This window comes from Puntigrus tetrazona, chromosome 6, assembly GCF_018831695.1.
Source record: "Puntigrus tetrazona isolate hp1 chromosome 6, ASM1883169v1, whole genome shotgun sequence".
Taxonomy (NCBI): Eukaryota; Metazoa; Chordata; class Actinopteri; order Cypriniformes; family Cyprinidae; genus Puntigrus; species Puntigrus tetrazona.
This window is the reverse complement of record NC_056704.1, coordinates 18,156,047-18,168,972: the sequence shown is the minus strand read 5'-3', so window position 1 is coordinate 18,168,972 and position 12,926 is coordinate 18,156,047. Positions and strand designations below refer to the sequence as shown.

General features: G+C 36.6%; 2 protein-coding genes across 5 annotated transcripts in view; both read right to left on the bottom strand.

The window, feature by feature from the left end:
• cyfip1 (cytoplasmic FMR1 interacting protein 1) overlaps positions 1-2,077 on the bottom strand; it is a 31,299-nt gene extending 29,222 nt beyond the window's left edge. The window contains exon 1 of one of the 2 annotated variants that reach the window (XM_043241343.1): positions 1,849-2,077. The gene's annotated coding sequence lies outside the window, so the exon portion shown is untranslated. The remainder of the gene's footprint in view (positions 1-1,848) is intronic. The other variant, XM_043241344.1, reaches the window with a different exon arrangement.
• Positions 2,078-2,730: 653 nt separating this feature from the next.
• On the bottom strand, positions 2,731-12,318 carry tubgcp5 (tubulin, gamma complex associated protein 5). 3 transcript variants are annotated; one of them, XM_043243026.1, is made up of 24 exons: positions 12,072-12,315; positions 11,786-11,939; positions 11,530-11,583; positions 11,325-11,433; positions 11,148-11,244; positions 10,981-11,060; positions 10,193-10,322; positions 9,991-10,108; positions 9,805-9,894; positions 9,092-9,185; positions 8,418-8,676; positions 7,905-8,107; positions 7,677-7,792; positions 7,088-7,356; positions 5,906-6,104; positions 5,542-5,730; positions 5,276-5,458; positions 5,074-5,158; positions 4,863-4,983; positions 4,449-4,600; positions 4,235-4,360; positions 3,953-4,041; positions 3,730-3,830; positions 2,731-3,372 (listed from the first exon to the last, which is right to left on the bottom strand). In XM_043243026.1, exons 2-24 carry the CDS (start codon positions 11,917-11,919, stop codon positions 3,326-3,328), a joined length of 3,045 nt encoding a protein of 1,014 aa, XP_043098961.1. In that variant the 5' UTR covers positions 11,920-11,939; positions 12,072-12,315; the 3' UTR covers positions 2,731-3,325. The 3 variants fall into 3 exon arrangements, 2 of the variants coding, with proteins under 2 accessions (XP_043098961.1, XP_043098962.1); XM_043243027.1 differs by having other exon boundaries at positions 10,193-10,319; XR_006251243.1 differs by lacking the exons at positions 2,731-3,372; positions 3,730-3,830; positions 4,449-4,600 and having other exon boundaries at positions 4,019-4,041; positions 12,072-12,318.
• Between the last annotated feature and the right edge of the window lie 608 nt (positions 12,319-12,926).

Sequence of the window (12,926 nt, the reverse complement as noted above, 5' to 3'; positions counted from 1 at the left end):
AGTCTATGTTTGTTGGTGGTTTAATTTGCTCTAAATGATCTGCTGAATCATATAAACCCCACTCAGGCTGCCACAGAGGAACAAATGACTTCCCAAAGCAAGCATCACTATTATCAGAATCTCAAAAGGGTGTGGGCCTGCCTGAACTTCCAACAATCCCACTGACCTCCAGCCAAAGAAGACGTCTCCCCCTTCTTTTCTGTCTTTCTGCCATTTTCAGTTCAAAAAGAAGTGGATAAAAAACTGACACAATAGGACAGATTTACAGACGCAGACTAAGCCTAGTTCTAGACTACAAGGATTTTCGATGGAAACCACCCCTGACGGAGCGGTTTAATCCATGTTTAGTCTTAATCTGCATTGAAGAAACAAACTGACAGGGCTTTAAAAGACTGAAAGTTTACAGTGCTCCGATTAGAAGGTTGCTCATGTGATGGAAAAATAGAGCAATCAAACATATTTATGTAATCCATTCTAGGATGTTATTGTATTGGATTATTTATTCATTTATTTTACTAAAGGGCACTTTCTTTATATATTTGTTCATTATTTCTCACCTTCACCAACTAATTTATATCATTTTCACATTCATCAACAGTTTCAAATACAACAACCACGTGTCTACAAATAGAGGTGTCAAACCAACATTTTCAGCTCTATATTTTACTTATCTAGGCAGAGGCGGTTCCAGACCCTTTTTCGTCTCAGTCCCCCCTAAAACTATAATCAGTTCTCTGAAGGATCGGGCCAGCATAAAACAGGAAGCCGTGTCTCTGAAACACACTTTCATGAGATCGGGTCATCCACTTTCACTGCTGTCACAATGACTGTCTTGACGAGTTTTCAAGTAAACGCTGTCGGCGGAGCCATGCATTTCTTATATTAGGCTAATAAAGTTAATCAAGAAAAAAAAGAAACAAGAAAAACACTCATTAACATCTGTAACTGTAATACAGTTTTTATAAGCACCGCAAAGTTCTGTCAATTTAAGTAAGTTGTATCTAAAGGTCTCTCTGATAGCCAAACCCCCCTAAAAACTAAATCCCAGAACAGCAGGTCTCCTGACTGAAATGGCGACCAAATACGAATAGAATAACATTTTGCTCGTTACTGTTGCTAATAAAAGAACATTTTGTATGTTTCCCCACTCAAGCTCAGCGCTTTACTGTCAAATGTGTATCACAAAGAAATAAATATGTAATATTAGTAACTGCACTTACTCATGCAAAAAAAAAAAAAAAAAAAAAGTTTTATGATTACATTATCTTTATTTTCGATACCACACCAGAGCTACCAAATTTGCTCCAAGCGCCAACTTGGTGGCGCTGGTGCCCCTGTTCTCAAATGTTAGTCTGGAGCCCTGAACTGTATCTGGGTCATTTTGCACCCGAAGGATGTGCAGATTTATTAGATACATTACATAACGTTACAGAAAAAAAAATTACACACACATTATATATACATATATATTAATATAGTTATATCTCACCCCAAGTACGTGACATAACTCTTACGTTACAGACTCCAAAGCGTTCTCTCGCGTTTGCTGTTCAGTCAAGCGCGTTTTATTTTAATAGGAGCGTCCTAATTTGTCGCGTCGCGTCGCGTCTTCATACGCGCAGTCGCGTGCAGGCCCACCTCACCGACGACGTGAAACTTCAAACAACTCAAAGGAATTCAGCCCAACAATACCTTTCTATTCGGTCTTGTACATACTAAAACCTAAACACATTTTAGAACAAAACCACGCGAACGGCGACTGTTTGACTGACTAACTAAGTACAGAGAAAGCGTTTGAAAAAAGACAACACCCAGAATGAAAGTAAGTCAAAGCTGCGCTCTACCCACCCTTACTTGAGTTTTCCAGGACAAACAATCCGCTTCAACTATTCATTCATGCATTTTCCGTTGTGGTTTCCAGTTCTGATGTGGCTGAGAGGATGAAGGTAACTCGTAAATACGGTTAATATGCGTCGGTTTGCAGTAGTTGAGGGAGTTCGCGGAGGAATCCTGCTCGCGGTGAGCGTTGTCGCAGGCGCAGCTCGGGCTGGAAGTTCCTGTTGCGCTCTACAGGGAACTTCAACAGGAAACTCCAGCGCAGCAGTACAGCTCACTTCCGGCAGGGGGCGTTCAGGATCACAATCCTTCAGGAATAATCCGCACTAAACATGCGTGCAGAAGCAGGATTCAAAAATGTGAAATCGCGTGGAATGGAAATACTTAATATATATCTTTTTGCTTTTACATTTTCCTATGTTCGTCCATTTATTTCTGTACTTTCCAGCTTTGTGTATTTTTCAGTGCAATATTCAATGTTATATTATGCCATTGTTGCATTTTGCTGAAGTTTATTACTCTCCAAGGCTACAATAATTTAATTTAAAAAAGTACAGTTAAAATACTAATTTGGGGAAATGTTGATAAGATAAAAAAAAATATCTAAATAAACTAAATTACTCAAGTATTACTTGAGTCTCATTTTACAAATTGTTTCTAATCTATATATTCTTTTGTGGAAAGCGTGATATATATTTTTTCACCATTCTTTTGCTGAATAGAAAGTTCAAAAGAACGGTATTTATTTAAATAAGATTTTTTTTTTAAACAACAATTTCAATTTAATGCATCACCACTAAATAGAAGTATTTTTTTAAAGACTGAATTACAAATTTTGAACAGTGGTATATTTAAAAAAAAAACAATAACAACAAAAACAAGTATGAGGCAGTATTATATCTCAAAGTAATGGCAATTTAATTTTAATCCATTTAGCACAATGAAAAAGTCCTTGAGCAACCACAACACATACAAATATCAGCTTGAACTGCATACAAATGAAGCATATAATTTTCAGTTAGTTTATATTATGTACAGTATCTAAACTTGAGTTTTAAGGTTTCCTTCTCACTGTTGCATGTAATATACATAATTAGATCACCTGCAAATGAAATAGCTTTTGTCATGTGAGCTTCACGTATCCACTGCATGAACACTTAGCTTTACATCTGACATATTGAGGCATTACACAGGCCAACAACATTGAGATACAAAGTCAGATTGTCCACGAAACCCTACATTAAGTATCTTGATGCAGCAACTGTGCTGTAGACAGGGCGGACAATTTAACACAAGTTTCACTGTTTACAGACACAAAGTGCTACTTCTGTACCAACGTATTGCTATTGTGATTTTGTGTCTCTCGTGTGCTATGATGTCAGATATCCTGGCAGAGACAAACATGAACAGTACAGTAGCCGTCATGCAGCAGTACAATAAATATTGGGTCTTGGGTTCGATGCTCTGGAATGAATCCAGGTTTGATCTGTTAACACTGTTCAAATCCAGCCATTAGCGACAACGCCAGGGACTCCACTATAAAACAAAAACAGGAACACATGGTGATTAAAGCTAAATATTTCTGGCTTAGTTCACTAAAAGAAAAAATTGTAAAGGTGTTATAATGTAATTTTGCACTAGGACAATTGTTCAACTGTCATAATTAACAGTAAACACTGTGATAATTAACAGTAAATATTCAAAAAAATCTGTAATAATCAGTCAATTAAAGTAAAAAAATACTAGCACCAATATTTTACAATATTTCCATAATGCACCGTTCTTGTTTGCATTAAAGCATATTGTCGTTTAGAGTTCAATACAGACAACACCTGAACATGGCTACTGAGATGCATCCAGTTATATTAAAATGCATAGCACTGCATGACTTACAATGAGGAAACGAGCCTCTGCACACGGCCTTGTTTAAAATAGTCACCAGAAACATGTGACAGTTTTTAAAATCTGACTCCATTTTGTCAATTGACTCGATTCTGTGGGGGGGAAAAGGAAATCATTTAATAAATCCGAAAAAGGAAGTAAAACTGCAAAAGTCATCTCATAAAAGCTGCAAGATGAGAACAAGCAGCCAGGCTGATTCCACAGATGAACTTACTTCCAGGCTCCAAAACCAGCCTGCCATCTGTCCGAGAAGATGAGAACTAAATTTAGCACTTTCATGATGGCCTCCTTGACAAAACTGACCTGCAAAGACACAGTAACCTGAATTGATGGATGTTAAATATCACAGACGTCTACAACGGTTTAGTAAAAACTAGGCCGAGCATCATGGGGAAGACAGCTTACTGAATAAATAAGAAAGACTACAACTGTAAGATGTATTTTTAAGCAAAAATGAACCTTTTTTGCCTTATATATGGTTATATATCCCACTTACTTTCTCTCTGAGCAGACATCTATCGTGAATGGTGGACAAGTATCTGTAGTGGATTTTGATGAGCTGGTCCAGATCCTTCGCCTCCTGTACTTGGTGTTGAAATTCCAAACCTGTACTATGCAAGATCTGCGAACGAAATGTAGTAACATGTGCGTCTGCAATGTAAGAAAGTCTAAACTTCAATAAATACATAATTTATCTATCTCAGAACTACCCTTGTCATAATGTAGTTATGCAGGCTGTTGACAAAGTGCATGAGTTTGACCCTCAGGAGGAACATCCTGTGAATCTGCTGGTTTATGGGCTCTTTGGCTGTGCTTTCCTCGGACTGGCCTCCTTCTTGCCTCTTAGCGGCTATGGTCAAATCTATGGGAAGACTCTATATTAAAGATCTCGCAATGAACTAGTGAATTAAAACCATCCTGATTTGAAAGTACTGTGATCGCCGAACTAAAATGAGATGCAATAGAACTATGAAGTTACATAAATGTGAAACATGTAGATATCCTGATGTCACTTAATAGCATATACTTTTCGGTAATAATATCCACTAACTTTACTTCTCTCTCTACATTAATGGCAAAGAAGCAGAAGTACTGAAAACTTCAAAAGAGAAATCATAACTCACCACTGAATCGTAACGTGTCCAGGCTATATTTGGCCCATTTGATCTGAAGCAGCAGTAGGAAGACCTGATTGTAGATTTTCTGACACTCTGAACTAATAACGATATCAACAGGCCATGGAACCTAATAGGAGAAAATAGAAAGGCATTCACACAAAATGCACTATTTATACAAAAAACTATGATAAATAAATACCGTGTTATGTTAAGTAACCTTATAACTTAGCGTTAGACCATCAAGGTTATTCACTGGCTGTTTTTTTCTTGCAGGATCGATAGTTTCAAGAAATATAGACAACCTGGAGTAGTGAGAGAAAACGTGAGTCAGAAAAATAAACAACCACAGGATACTGAGTGGTATCAGGCAGGGTTGATTGGTAAACCACAGGATCTCTGGAGATCTGTGTGAGCAGTACCGGCTGCTGTCCTCTGGGTGGCGCTGTCCAACAGCCTCTTGAAGCTGCACGTTAAGAAACGCAAGCTGCTGCCAGCTCTCCTTCTCCAGAACTTTGTCAAAGATGGCTGTGTAGAAATCATACATAGTATCCCCGGCCTCCAACAGGAAGTAGTTTCTCATGGCCTGCAAGTACCCAAGAAGCCTAAGATACAAAACGAAAGGGTTCAGGATAAATGCTCTGCAAAGCAACGTCGCAAAGTTCCTGCACAAAGGATTCGATCTCGCCTGTAGTCTTTTTTTAGGGTTCTCATGAGGTTCCCGCAGCATTCAAAGTATCTCCTCTCAATATGTGGATACAAACAGGAGCGGAGCGTGAGCTCAAACGTCTGACACGTCACGGACTCGGAGGAGCGGTCCAAAATCACATTGCCGCCAGAGAATTTCTCATGGAAGTCATTCTGCTCTAAATAAAGCCTGCAAGAGATAACACACATTACCTCAATAGAAAACAAGCTAATTAAATTACGACTGGCCGAACATAATTCATTGTCTTCATATAATTGAAACAACACAAATCTATATTTAACATCTTTGCTCTTTGTGTGAACTCCAGTGAGGTCAAATCATTTATTCTGTATTCTGCAGTTACCTTGCAAAATTAATGGCCAGTAGGGGGTCATGGATGTCATCCAGCTCCAGATGACGTGCTACAATAGACTGCATCTTTATCAGACTCTTTTTAGTGGCCTGTTGCTCGGTAACCGTGTTGGTGGGTGAGTCTTCTCCATGCCGGAGACGTGTCTGCACCGATTCCAAAAAGAGCGTATACAGACTCTTTCTTTCAGCGTCTGCAGAGAGACAGAATTCCTTCATCATTATTCATGGTCAGAAGTTTAAAGACATAGTAGGCTATTAAAAAATCTTTAAAAATTAACTAAAACACAAAAACAAAAAAATCATTAAAACATTAATGAAAATGTTATTAACATAAACGTAAGCATAGAACAAAAAGCTACACTGCAACAAGAAAAAAATATGGATGTATAAACAGAATTACAGAAAAATAAAATGCAAATAATGATGCAACAGTCTCTATAAAACAATGTTACATTACAAATTAAATTTGCCTCTCAACTTCTTAACTTTTTTGATTCCAAGGACCCTTTTGAAGAACCAGCATGTAGGCCTGGGCAATATAACTACAAAATGTATCAACAATATAATGTTTCATAATGTGTTTGTTTCTTTAGGTGCAATCCTGTTTAAATTTACATTAATTACATTTAATGTTTTTAAATGTTTTTTAACTGTGCATTTCTCAGCAATTTGTACTTAAAAAATATATATATTCATCATAGAAATGCCTGTCACTGTTTTATATTGTATTAATTTCCATGAAAATATATATTTTTTCCAAGATCTTGGGACCTCTGGTTCTTAAATTAAAATGACAGTAGTTGACAGTAAAAAATATTTACTGTCAGATTTAATCTACAAAGGCCTTATAAAATCTATTTCTAAATCTGTACCATGTCCACAGACTGATGACTAGTGGTTCTTTGACGCAATCTCCGGCTGGCGCTAAATCTACGCAGATGCAGTTTATTATGTTGAATCATACATGTCCATAGATGCCAAGTTACTGCTAAATGCAGCAGCACTTGTACATTTATAGCACAAGTAACTGCTACAGCGCTGTGTTTCTGTATTTGACAACTCTGCATTATCTTGCATGTGTCATCATAGGCAGAAGAGAACAAATTTCTTGTGTTATACAGGACAAAAACTGAAGCTAATACTGAAAAAAAAGGTCATCTTCTCTGAGACTGACCTCTGGAGGAGCCGTCAGGCTGCTCGGTCTCCTTGCAGTCCAGGTTCTTCAGTAGCTGCATGGATTTGCCAGCCATGATGATCTGCTTGAGCACGGGCTTCAGGAAGGACACCATGGTGTGCTGTCTGCTGCTGGACGCCTGCTCTCCACCAGAGCTTCCACTGGCAGCGTCGCTGAGCCTCTCCTCGCTCTCCACCGTCTCAGACACACTATACAGCGTGTAAGTGGCATACCAGAAGTCCCTGTGGTTTACTGGTACATCTTTGTTCCTAGTAAACATGTCCACATATTGAGTTATTTGAGAAGGTGTGTATTTAGCAAGATAAGGTAGATACAGATGGTGGTTAGCGCAAATTAAACCCCAAAAGAGTGAACAACAATGTGGGGTCTTGCGTCACTCTAAACAGTGGTTTATTTTGCGGTAATGACCAGCCGACATTATGTAGCTCATCAATCAAAATCACTTCTTGTGGAAATATAATTCTTTAAATTCAAAGTTAATAAAGCAGCATTCATCTTTTCTGTGTAAAAAGTATTTGTTTCTTTGAGAGAAAAAAAAAATCATACCCCAGATTTTTTTTTTTGGTACCTTTGAATTATGAACTCTTTAGCAGGGTCAAACAGATGACCGTGAACAATCCATTCATCTACAATCTCAAGGTATGGCCTGACCGTTTCTACCCAGAGAGAGAAAAGGAGCGCCACCTGATAGGAAGGAAAAAACTGCATCATTGAGCAGGAAAAAAAAGTACTGGTACATTAACAAATGTACAAATGTATGCATCTAATGCTCAACAATGAAAGCAGACACACTTACGGACTGCTCAGAGGCCTCACCCACGCTGTCATACTCTATTATGGCCTTGTAGAGCGTGTTGAGTAAGTGTGAGGCTCTTAACACATTGGGCGTTCCAGGCGGCACGTCAGCCACTCCTGTGCAGAAAACCCTGTGCAGCATAGTGATCTGAGCCAGATGAGGACTCAGCCTTTCCAGCACAGATGACAGAGTCACCGTCTCATCTATGAAGAATCACCACAGAATCAATACTATAACAACCCAAAAATAAGTGAGAATACATTCACACACTCAGAACAAATGGTGTAGGATTTACTTAAAAAAACAAAAAACATTCATTTAGAAACTGCTATTAAATACTACATAATTACAAATAAACACCAAGTAACACTTAATTAAATGTAAACCGTTAAACGAAATACTTAAAAAATACTATATTTTAGTATTTTCATGTAAAACTTACTTTTATATAAAACATACATACACATAGACATAAAATAAATATTTTAGAGAGCAGGCGCTAAGGAAACTGACCTTTGGCAATAATGTCTTTCTCAATAGCGTTGAGCTCTTCTTTAAAGCTGGTGAAGTATTTATACAGGGCCCACACAAATGCTTGGTAGGTCCTAAAGGGAGGATCAGAGCTCTTCTTGCAGGATGAGGAGGAGGAAGAGTTAAGACCTGGAGGACAGGGCTCTGCACTGTGGCCGGTCACTTCATCAATAAACTTCTGCAGACGGGAAACAGCCTGCCCATAGGCTGCTATGTGCTCCAGGACAGAGTGGAGACAGTTCTGTACAAAAAAACAAGCAGAAAAAAAGGTTCTCTCTTGCACAATATCATAAGCATTTATAATAACGATATAATTCAAACAGTCTCACATTAATTATTGTAATATGATAATAGCTTATTAGAATTAAACTAAAAGCTAATTTTGCTTTAGTTAATAATATATATATATATATATATATATATATATATATATATACACATATACATATATATATATATATACATATATATATATACATATATATATATATATATATATATATATTTATATATATATATATTTTTTTTTTTCCTTTGTATCTCTCCCATAAAATTTGTCATTTGACTTTTTGTAATGTAATATTTTTATTAATGACAGGCTATGTTTGGGTTTATCCAAATAAATACAGAAATAACAAACTGTCTCTACCACTCACATTAGTTAGATGTGTGACCACCACATCATTCCTCACAGTCACCTTGCCATCATTGTGCTGGAAAATGAAAAGTTTCTTTACACCGGAGAACAGCCTGAGGAGAGGCAGAAAACAATGTGATCTTTCCTGCGGCAAAAAAATAATATAAGCAGTTAATCATCTTTGTCATGCATTCTCTTCTGGGTAAGTAAGCATACATGTGTTAGCAACCACTGCAGATGCAATCTTGAGAAAAAAAAAAACATTCCAAAACTGCTCATTCCCCGCAGGTTTCAACTTGCTTTCTAATCTCTATCCACATACGTAATCTTCACAAACTTACACTTTGGAAAGAATATGTCACACACACACAAACACACACACACACACAAACACAGACAAACACACACTACCATTTAAATGTTTGGGGTAAGAAACATTTATATTTTTTAAATAAATGCAGTTCTAGTTAACTTTATTTTCATTACTTTATTTAAGGTTCCTGAAACTATCAAGCAAACAGTTATTAATAATTGGGCACATTGGACTGATTGCAATTAATTGTTGCCAAAAATGTAAAAACAAATAAACAAGAATTTTTTTTTAATAATATTTTACAATTTGAACAATTTTTTTTTTACCAAATAAATGCACTCTTGGCAAGACTTCTTTCAAAAACACTCACAAAAAAAAATTGAAATCCAAACTTCTGAATGGTATATATACAGTCATACCAAAGAGTTTCCCGAATCACTTGTGTCTCTGTAACAAAAGACTTCTCCTCAGGCAGGTAGAGAGGCCCAGTGTTATACAGGTGCTGATCCCTGGACAGAAAGACAGCGAGATGAAATTTAATTATGGCAGAAAATCCTTATGATGAAAAAAGCGAGTAAGTCACTACACACAAAAAAAAGTCTTACCAGACATTATAGAGATTGGAGTGCAAGTGGAGGCTGTGTGGAAAGCGGGGAGAGTTGGGAACCCAATATGAAGTCACAATATGCTGCTCCAACCAAGCTCTGGAGTCTGGCTCCCCCACTACAAAAACAAGACTCAGTAAGAACTAGGAGTCCTGAAACAGCCTTCATTAACTGATGGCTACTATGAGAAAATGTCCCATACTGGTCCAGGTGACTTGGACATTCTGCTCATGGTCCTCCTGTGGTGTTCTGTCTAACTGTATCCCAGAATCCTCTCTGCTCAGGGGCTGCTGGCTATCTTCTTCTTCGCTCTCCTCCTCAGACCACTCCTGCTTAAAATAGTAAATAATCTGTTGTACTCTGTAATAAATAATACTATAGTCAATACAGTTTAGAATAACACTGATCAGGTCAGGCGATTTGAATTGCTTTAAAAATGTTTATTAAACAAAAAAGTAAATACTGTTATTAATTACTATGTATTTTGTTACATTTACAATTACATTACAATTATTAAATATAATTCTTTGTCTGAAGATTATTCCAGAAAAATTCTTAAGAATTTGCCAAAAGTTATTAACTAAAAACATTAATAGAAACTAGATAAACATGTAAAAAAACTAAAATTTAAATAAACATGGCATCTAATTCAAAATGTTATGAAAAGCTATAATAGCGTATCAGTGATACTAAAATAACATTGTTTTAAGTTTACTTAGTGGTTTGGCTATTTTAAGCAGAATTTGACAACATTTTGTTTTAAATAAATAAAAATTCATATGCTTTAAATATTTTAAATGTACTTCAAAAGGCAATCCCATGGCACGTCTGATAAAAAAAAAAAATCAATCATTTAACTAAAAGAGCAGGTATAAATGTTTCACTTAATAAGCTAAAAATTGACTAATCATTTTTATACCATATCGCCCAGCCTTTTAGTATATGATGATGGAGCAGATGTAATCTAATACTGTAATATCGTTTACTCACAGGAGTGTCTGGAAAGGGTCCAGTATCAACATCTTCTCCTTCCATAAGGTACTTGGCCCAATCAAACCTGTCTTCTTTCTCTGTGGAAATAAACATTCATTTGTAAATACATTAGCAGCAGTACTGTCCGACAGTATGCATGTGTTGACACTAATGAAAACCCAAACCTGTTTCTTTCAATCTAGGTCTTTCACAGTAGTTTGTGTTGGATGGAGAGTCAGACAGATGGAGCAATAAAGCCAGCACACTATAGTGAACATCAGTCTGAAAACAGACAGAGTAATGACACATTCAGTATATGTAGGGTTCTAAGAATTGTCTGAATGACGCCAGTGTTATCCAACCTTGGTTCCCTCAGTATTAGGAAGAGGAGAACTGAGAAATTCTTCAGTCAGCCGTAACCAGCTCTCCGCTTTACTTAAGTCAGAGTGGACCATGAGTTTCTCATGAATCCTAGGAGAAAGAGAACACGGGATCATTAATAACAAAAATATCATAATATAACCATAAAAAGAGTGCCCAGAATTGTTCAGACAGCTTCAGACTAACCCATTAATGGAGCGCTGCACATTATGTCCGTTGGCATCCAGGAAACGATGAAACCTATCCAGAGGGGAATCGTACAAGCTTTTATTTTTTTTTTAATGCGCAAAAAACAAATATTTAGTTTTAATTCAAACCCATTTACATTTTATACACTTTTTTTTTGTATTTCCCTACATTTCTTCTTCAGTGTGCTTTTCACAAATGCATTAAAAGCCGTTAAAGTGATAGATAAATAAATGGACGAATAACAGATAGTTACTTGAAATTGGACCAGGCAAATTTCAGAGCCATTTGGAAGTTCTGATCTTCCTCATCCCGAATGGAAGTATAATGTGAGATGAGCCTCTTGGTCTCAAGCTCTAGCTCCTTCTCAAACCTGCTCCAGTGAGCCATTCTGATGATCTAAGGTTCAACTGAAATAAAAGCAAAAAAGTGCCTTTTATAGATAGATAGATAGATAGATAGATAGATAGATAGATAGATAGATAGATAGATAGATAGATAGATAGATAGATAGATAGATAGAGTTGTATATAAGCACAAACCTGCTTTTTGTGATGCTGACAGAGACGAGCCGTTGTTAACAGCTGCGGCTAGCAAAACAAGAAACCCATGACAAAGGTGTTCGCGCTACATGTCAGACATGAGTCTCATATGCATATGATATATCTCTCGAATATAGTTCGACGGCGAATGTAGAATCTATAGCACTGTTTAAATACGTTTATTTTATTATCATGAATACATTTAACGTAATTTCCACCGTTGCCGCCTCCATCACTTCAGACACTGCTTCTGCGGAGTCGCGCGAACAACAATACCGTCGGAGGGAGCTTTACTGCCACCTATCGACCAACTCCAAACATGAGGCGACACAACCAATCAACAGCGCCAGACAAAACATTCGCGCTGCTTTCAAATTTCCTCCACGTAAAAGCCCAGAAAAAAACATACAGTATACAAAAATATTTAGTGCACGTTTGCTTGCGCAGAATTCTGCTATAAAGGTTTTTTATTATTAGTTCTGAAAAGAGAGTTTAACAAATAAAACATTTATAATTTATGTGCTACAGAACAAAACTGAATCATCACAAAATATGCTCGCTTCATCTCGACTTTCGACACACTTTCAAAACTCAGAAGTGATTTTAGTGCTTATGTTAACATTTTATAATGGCAAGCTATTACGTGTGTTTATACATTCATACAATGTAATACAAAATTAATGTATTTAATATTTTTGGTAAGGTGTTTTTGTATTTTTATGTACATTTTTAATCATATTAAAATATGGCACATTTATTTTGCACAGTGATGTTAATTATTTTTCATAAGGTCGATTTATATGAACTGTGCTCATATTTTGGTAGTTATTCGAGGCTGGTGTAATCATAATTTTT

Excerpts from the sequence above, each read along its gene's own strand:
- tubgcp5 (XM_043243026.1), bottom strand. The coding sequence starts at position 11,919 with ATGGCTCACTGGAGCAGGTTTGAGAAGGAGCTAGAGCTTGAGACCAAG. Across the intron at positions 9,895-9,990 it reads TCCAATCTCTATAATGTCTG|GGATCAGCACCTGTATAACA; the intron begins GTAAGACTTTTT and ends CTTTCTGTCCAG. Across the intron at positions 9,186-9,804 it reads GTGATTCGGGAAACTCTTTG|GCTGTTCTCCGGTGTAAAGA; the intron begins GTATGACTGTAT and ends GCCTCTCCTCAG.